This window comes from Seriola aureovittata, chromosome 4 (assembly GCF_021018895.1).
Source record: "Seriola aureovittata isolate HTS-2021-v1 ecotype China chromosome 4, ASM2101889v1, whole genome shotgun sequence".
Lineage (NCBI taxonomy): Eukaryota > Metazoa > Chordata > Actinopteri > Carangiformes > Carangidae > Seriola > Seriola aureovittata.
In genome coordinates this window covers 22,381,664-22,389,367 of record NC_079367.1, presented here as the reverse complement: position 1 = coordinate 22,389,367, position 7,704 = coordinate 22,381,664, and the positions used below count along the sequence as shown (strand labels likewise).

The window sequence follows — 7,704 nt, the reverse complement described above, 5'->3', positions numbered from 1 at the left end:
TGCTTGCTCTCTCCCGTCTGTTTCTCCACACTTCTCCTGATAAAAACATATGTATGCAAAATTGTGATGCAGAGAGGCCGCCTCTCTCCTCACCTTGGTTCAGGGGCTCGGTCAATCAGTCATCGATTTCTGACTGAGATCATATTTACAATTCTGCCTCAGTATCTCAATACAGGAGGATCCATGTTTTTATTTAGCAGCTTGTGTCTCTGCATCTTTAATATGCCCGCATACACATCTGGGCTCCATTGATAAGTAATGTCACCATATTCAGAAATAGTCAATTATTTGGATCGTACTCTCTGCGCTATTACTTTTTTCCCCCCCAAATGATTTCCTCCTTTAAAAAAAAAAAAAAAAGCTGGTGTTGCGTTATCACACATCTACCTGTTGGCTGTTTTTTTTCTCTCAGTGCACTACCTATAGCGCCACAGAAGTCATTGTTGCACCCAGTTACATTGTTGTGAATGACGTGGATATTTTCCGATTAAATTTGTTCTCCAGCATTCATCGGTGTAGAGCTCAGCTTGTGTGAACAGTTCATTTATGTACTGTAACATTTTATGAAAGGCTGCAAATGATGTGTGAACTTAAACCATCCACTCCACAGCGTCAGTGTTTACGTTTATGACTGAAAGTGTTTCTTTCTTACTGTAGAAAACGGGGTGACATACTTTCCAGCTTCGTTTTATTTTTTAATTTTCATTTTATATAACTTAACTCAGATTCGGACGAAGATCCAAGCTCTATCTCGACTTTCCTTCCCCTCGCCCTCACACACTGTCTCCTCTTCTGCTCTCCTCCCGTGCCGATCCGTGTTGTGTGCAAGTGTGTCAAGCTTTTCAGTGTGGTGGGCTGCGGGCTGTGCCGGGTGCGCAGAGACCGTGCGCTCCTAGCGGCAGCAGCGCTGTTGAAACCAAGAGGCAGAAAGAGAGAAGGAGGATGTTGAACTGACTTTGTAGTATGACTGTACATTTACAGCGCTATATGCCAGGCTAAGCACATGGGTCTTTTGGGAGCTGGTTTCCCTGTCTAATAAAACAACTTTTTTTGGGAATGCATTATACTTGAAGGCTGGTTTGCTGTCAGAGTATCAGCCGAGCCATGTGTTGAACTGTGGAGGACATCGCTGAAGATTTGAGAGGTGCCAGAGACGCGTCTCAAGGAACCGAGGACCTGCCGGAGAAGTGCATAGCCTATATACGTTTTCTTTTCCAGCGTGGACTTCCAGTTTCCTCACCTGACTGGCTTCTGTGGTTTTCATCCTCTACAGTAGGTCGTCTTGGAAAAATAGCAGAGATTGCGGATGAACTCCGGGGGCAAGCGGGGATAACACTCACAGACCGAGAGTTTGGGTAGCCTATAAGGTTTGCTGGATATTTACACCCCGAGCTGCTCCGGGTGACCTACTGTTAAATGGATCCTCTCTGTTTCTGGACATTGAAACTGGCTTTGGTCAGTGAGTAGGACCCCCCCTCCATAACTCCCAGAAACACGGAATAGACTTGGCTGTCATTTCGGACATATTTTATTTCTGCAGTGAATTCGAGGATTTGCGCGCCCGCCGTGGATGTTTAATATGCTAGTATGGGTCCGCTAGCGTTCATCCTTGTTGGTGGATTACTGTATTTTCAAGCTGATGGTAAGTTGCCGAACGTGCTGTTGAGTAAAACTTCTTCTTACATGTATTTAAAAGAATATTCATGTTTGTTTTACACAGACTTCGCCACTTGTCTCTTGCCAGTGTTTATTTGACTCCAATATTGTAAATGTATGTTGACGGACTGTGATTTGCAGGAGGAAAAAAAAAAAGAAATCTTAAATTCTCGGAGCTTTAATGTTTAAAGAATTGTTAAATAGACAACTATAAAGTTGTCATCAGGGGATAATGTTGATAACTAGACTGATCTTATGAGGATAAGATTTAAATTTAGCCTATAATGCACCAGTTCAGGAGTTATGTTTTTTCTTTTCATTCATTAAACTCAGAGTAATATATGAACAAGCAGCTGAATTCAAGTCTTCCATCCACTGCAGTGTTTGCCTTTCAGGAGGTTCTTCTTCCTATGCAACAGATAGAAGAGGGAGCTCCTGTTTTTATATTAGCCTATATATAATATTCATGAATCATATGCATATTATGACATTAGAAGGACCCATTAGAAAATTGTTTTTGAATTTTTTTCCTCTCTCCCTCTCTCTCTCCCTCTCCCTCTGTAACTCTGTGACACTACAGTATGATTCTCAGGTTCTGTTGCACTGGCTACAGGTCACCTCTCCCCAGAGGTGGAGAGCGTTCTGTTACAGGATTTTTGAAAATAAAGGCAAACAAATCCCAAACATTTTTGTGTTTTTAGGCGACTGGAATGAAAGACAAAGTGGGGTAACACAAGAGTGGTAGGTCAGACCTGTGGACAGGGGGTTCACTGGCTTGGGGGTGTTTGTCAGATGTGCTGTGATACTACACTCTCTGCCTCTGTAGGAGACAGTGCTGCTGTGGTCATTTGGCTTTAGGATTTCAGTGCCACAATTGAGCATCACGGTGTAAGCCGGCTTAAACCCGAGCTGAGGCCGTGCCCCAGTTTATTACTCCCATTTGTTTGATTAAACTTTAATAATGGTGATCTTGATGATTGCAAATGAAAATGATACTGTTTCATTTCTGCGGCCAAAAGCTTCAGCTGTTTATGTCCAGTCGGCCGCTGGCTGCTAAGTCAGCATTTTTTTTATGATTTTACAAGGCTTGGGCCTACAAGAGACGTGCTTTAATGGGGAATTAAAACAGCCTCAACTGCAGAGTTAATGTGATGACTTACATCAATCACCAAAATAGGAGGGCTTAGGTGACAGAAATCGGGATTGGGATTGGTCCAACCTGTGACTGGTGAAATGATGGTAGTACCTTTTTAAAAATGCATCTGATTTCATTATAGCGCTACTTTTTGATTTGGACACACCTTTTCGCATTTGTCGCTCACACACACACACACACGCCTGCGCAGAGACCCATACTCCTGACCTGTCACACACTGGGACATTATATCAGCACAATGTTGTGAGTGATGATTCACATTTAAGTTTGCTTTGTATTGTTTGTACAAGTTCACATTATGTAAAGCCGAGGTTTTGTTGCCACTGAGTGCAAGAGCCTGCAAGGCCCCATTTTTCTTTTCTTTCACCTGTCAACTCCGGCTTTTGTTCTTCACAGCTGCGGGTTTTGGTTCTGAGGCTTTTTAGTTCAAACCTCATGCTTTCTGTGGTTAGCAAATCAAGTCCCCTGTCTGCTGGGATTTGAATATTTTTCTTTTTTTCCTTTCTTTTACCTTTTTTTTTTTTTTTTTGGTGTCTTTCACTCTGCTCAGCCAAACCCACTGGTTGCTAAGCAGTGGCTGAAGGCATTGCTAGCTGCCCAGAGGGAGAGGGTGCATATCTCCCCGGGAGCAGTGAATCTTCCCAATCATTTGCCTGTCACCCTTCTCCCCCCTTTTCCTTGCTCTCCCCCTCCACCCTGGCAGAACTCACCCATCACCCAGCCCCTTTCAGAGGTAATCTGAGGGTCCTTAGAGAGGGAGGAGCTTACTCTAAGAGTCCACTTAGGCAGACAAAAAGGTCTGGAGTTGTATTCACTGGGCAGCATAGCCAACAAAGCCAAGCCTTGTGAATGGCGTTAGTCACTGTTTAGTGTGCTGTGATTAATACTGCTAGTGTGTAAGGCGAGGAGAGAAAAGGTGAGATGGAGACAGAATAGAGGAAGAGAAAGAGTGTGTGTTGGGTGTTGCAAGGGCTGGAAGAGAGAGGGGATTGTTTTGGGACCTGAGTTAAGATTGTGCATTTAAAAAAAAAAAAAACAGTGTTAATAGGGTTACCAGACATTGTTGAGAATCAAGTCGATTGCAGTAGGCGATGTTTCCAGGAATAAAACAGTCAGCAGCTGTCTGGTTATCTCTTAAACTCTGCAGTGCTGCTTTTGAAGCTGGATTAGAAGATGCTTTGCATAGTGGACTTGCGCTCCTGACCCCGTGCTATTCTGAGATCTCCTGCATGCTTGTGTCTGATGTAGGAGCTGGTGACATCACGTCCATCCTGGGTGACACCCTGAGAGGTGCTGAAATATGGTCCAACTTAAATCTGTCTAAGAGGCTATGGAGAAGGCTAAACTGGGTCTTTGATGCCCTCGACACTGCGCAGTTCTCTATCTGCCATCAGGGCTGTGGTCTCACAAATGCTGAGTCAAGAGAAACTCAAACCTGCAGAGTGTGTGTGTGTGTGTGCGTGTGTGCGCGTGTGTGGTAGGGAATGGAAGAGGGACGGGAAAGACAGGACGAGTGTAATCAAATATAAAAATTGAGAGAAGAGCTGTTAAACAACAGTCTTTTAAAGGGAAATGGCAAGGACGAGGCTTTATTACCAAAGCACCCTGGAGACTAACAGCTCTGTTGATGGTCATGATTGAATGGGAGAGGTCTAGTACTGCCCTATAATGGGAAGTAAGCCCAGATTAAAATAGTCTCAGTGAATGATGAGTCAGGCAGAAGTCATTGTGTAAGAGCCGTGGCGATGTCTCGTCCCAAATGTGATTGTTCTGCTTGAGTTGGCTGCGTTTAGGCGGTGTTATTGTAATTGCGGTTCATATGCTGGAATGGGGCTGCTGTAATGAAGAACCTTCATCTGAGATCTACAGGAAGCTCTGCTCTCCTGTCTCCCACGATCTCATCACTGTCATTGAAGCCGCTTTTCTCTACTTCAGAGTGTACTACTGTTTATTCTCTGATTAACATCAGAAATGAGCTGAGAGTAAAGACAAGAGGACTCGAAGGTGGTGATCGTAACTTAAGAGGAAGTGAATGATTAGGGAATAAAAGCGGTGGGGTGAGGTGAGCACGTGTTAAATGAAAATCAGCTTACAGGTCAGTGTGTGTGTCTGTGCGTGTGCGAGTGTGATAAGTGTTACTTGACCAGTGACGCGGGCCTGTCAACTCCTATGATGTTTTACCAGCCGAGTCTGGCTACTCCGTGGATCGCGTTTCAGCAGCCATCACTCCACACCTTCAGGACAGAGCAGAAGAGATTTTTGAGCTCTGCGCACTTCTTTAAAAGTTAGAAATACTGCTCTGTGATCACTCAAAAATAAAAGGATTCACAGCTGTTTTAAATTCTGGGGTCACGCTGGTTAATTTTTCTTTACTTTTTCATAGTGCAGAAGTGGGAGAGAAAATGTCACAGTCAGACAATGCGCATGGCTGGTTTTGCTGTAAGACCAGCAGAATGCAGGGGAGGTAATACCACTGTTCCCTGTTTTACCTCCGCTTTATTAAGCATCAGCCAAGCATACCCCTGACATTTACAGAGCAGAAAAAGGCCTAATGCCTTGATGTGTTTGCCTGGAGAAACAAAGACAAAGGAGGATGGGAAATTACAAGAGGAATAGATGGAGCTTTAATGCCAACAGGTAGGCAGCAGAAAATAGTCTGTATATTTCCTCCTATGATTTATGTTTCCAAACTTCCTTGGACCTCATCTTGCACTCTGTGTCCCACGCGCACACACATGCTATCTTTGCGCACCTATCTGTCGTTGGCAGTGTCCATGAGGGTGGAATTCAAACACTGAGGGGCGGTTGTACACCTGCGATGGCAGTATAGTGGGAGTGTGTGTGGAGGTAGGGATGGGGGAGGAGTGATGTGATGAATTGAGCATGCTGACTACGAGGTAAAGCGAGCGGTCAGGGCCTTCACCTGTCTCACACACCTGTACTTACAGAATACACACCTGTGCTTACCCGTCAGGGCCCCAAGACAGTTATAATCCTCGCTCTATTCTCTCACTGCCTGTGTTTCCCCAAACATTAAGGGTTTGAGCAGGCCAACAGACAAAAAAAAAAAATGATCTAATTACTCTTATATAACCCCCGATGATTAGATGATAGTGAACGACCCCTTATTGATCAGTAGAAAATACCCAGCCAGTGGCTCTAACCCACACTGCCTCTCTGTAGGACAGATTACTCAGTTTCAGCGCGGATGTGATGAGCATTCTTATCTCCACAAAACTTGATTATTTTAAGAGCATACCAAAATGCAGACAGGAAGTCAGGAGCGAGCACAACACAAGCCTGTGCTGGTTCACCTTATCAGTGTTTTTATGTTGCACGCTGCTCTGAAACGTTGTGTTAGGGGAAGCATCTAATTACTCTGTATCCCGTTGCCCTCACTCTCCCCTCTGGTTGGCTGTCTCACAGCAACCTTCAGATAGAAGGGAGAGAAGTCAAGGTTGAATTACTCTCAGAAGAACATACAACTATACAACTATACATGCTCATGGTTGCAAGCCCACACACAGACACACACACACACACACATACACACACACATTGAGAACTCACAGAGAAGAGAAGCATAATAATACATACTGGCAGGCATTCAAACATGTAGGCACTGTGGTCGCACCAGACATTTACTTTTCAAGAGGAACGATTGGGAAGACGTTACGTAAATGCACATGAGCTGAGAGAAAAAAAAAACAAAAAAAAACATCTGGCACTTACATAAGCTGTATTAATTCACACCCCTGTTTATAATAAGCCATACCTGTTTATACTGCATTTCTAGTCATTATCAGTCAGTTTACAACCACATATCCTCTTGTTTTCTTCTTTGTGTTTTCGCTCACTAACACACCTACATATTCTGCGTTGTCAAGAGTTTATGTGACAGTTGTACCTGAGCTGAGTGTCTCACCAGTGTCTTGAGAGATGAGGTCAGGCCTGGTGATAAAAATGCATGAGCTGTCTCTCGGTGTGAGATGTGTGAAGATGGACAGCCAGAGCACGACACTCCAGCACACATCCGTCACACACAGCAGCAGTCCACCGCAGCTGTAATGCCACTCAGAGCGGTGGAGCCACGGAATAAGTGTCTTGTTCCTCCATCTCCATCCCCTGCGTGGTCTCTGGATCATCCAGCCATGACAGCTCGGTACCTTTTCCTCCCTGTAGCTTACTGGGGAATCTAAACGTATGGGAGAACATAGACTCCAACCTATACATAATCACTCACTAAACCTGTTTGAGTGTGGAAACTATAGTAAACGTGGAGGTCTTCTGAAGGGCTGTGTGAACAGCTGTATGGTTGTATAGCTGGCCCAACGTGTGAGCATGTTGATATTGTCGTACCTTTTTTATGAATTGGCTATTATTTTGCCAGGTTATATAGCCTACTATGAATGTGATGCGCTGTCATTATTCTTGGCATCTTGTAAGCAGTGTTTCTATGTGCTAATATATGCTATAATGTGCTACATTATGTATACTAACATTTCAGTTGCTAAGAATTACTGTCAGGCCAAGCAGCCTGATTTAACTGCATTCTCATTATATTTGGCATATGGCCACATTAATACACACATAGGGATCTGATCAGTAATAAGGCCTGTATGTCAGAGCTGTGGGAATCTGTTCTTGTAGTGTTCCTGCTGCAAAAATCCTGGCACCACATTGCTTTGTAAACCGAGCCGCCGTGGCCAGGGGTGAGTTGATTTACTGTATATAATAGCTCCTGGCTGCATGGTTGAAGTCTCAGTGTGGAACGTGGCACGAGCCGAGTGTCACAACCATTGTGGCGTGCAGGAAAAAAAAAAAAAGCCTTAATCGCATCCTTGAACCTTTGAACTCCCCAGTTTCTCTGCCCGGATGGTGATGACTTTTCG

At 44.3% G+C, this 7,704-nt stretch overlaps 1 protein-coding gene across 1 annotated transcript in view; it reads left to right on the top strand.

The window, feature by feature from the left end:
• The first annotated feature begins 677 nt into the window (after positions 1 to 677).
• Positions 678 to 7,704, top strand: part of robo2 (roundabout, axon guidance receptor, homolog 2 (Drosophila)) — a 161,868-nt gene continuing 154,841 nt past the window's right edge. The window contains exon 1 of the mRNA XM_056373705.1: positions 678 to 1,642. Coding sequence (XP_056229680.1) covers positions 1,588 to 1,642 — 55 coding nt within the window. The 5' untranslated portion in view covers positions 678 to 1,587. The remainder of the gene's footprint in view (positions 1,643 to 7,704) is intronic.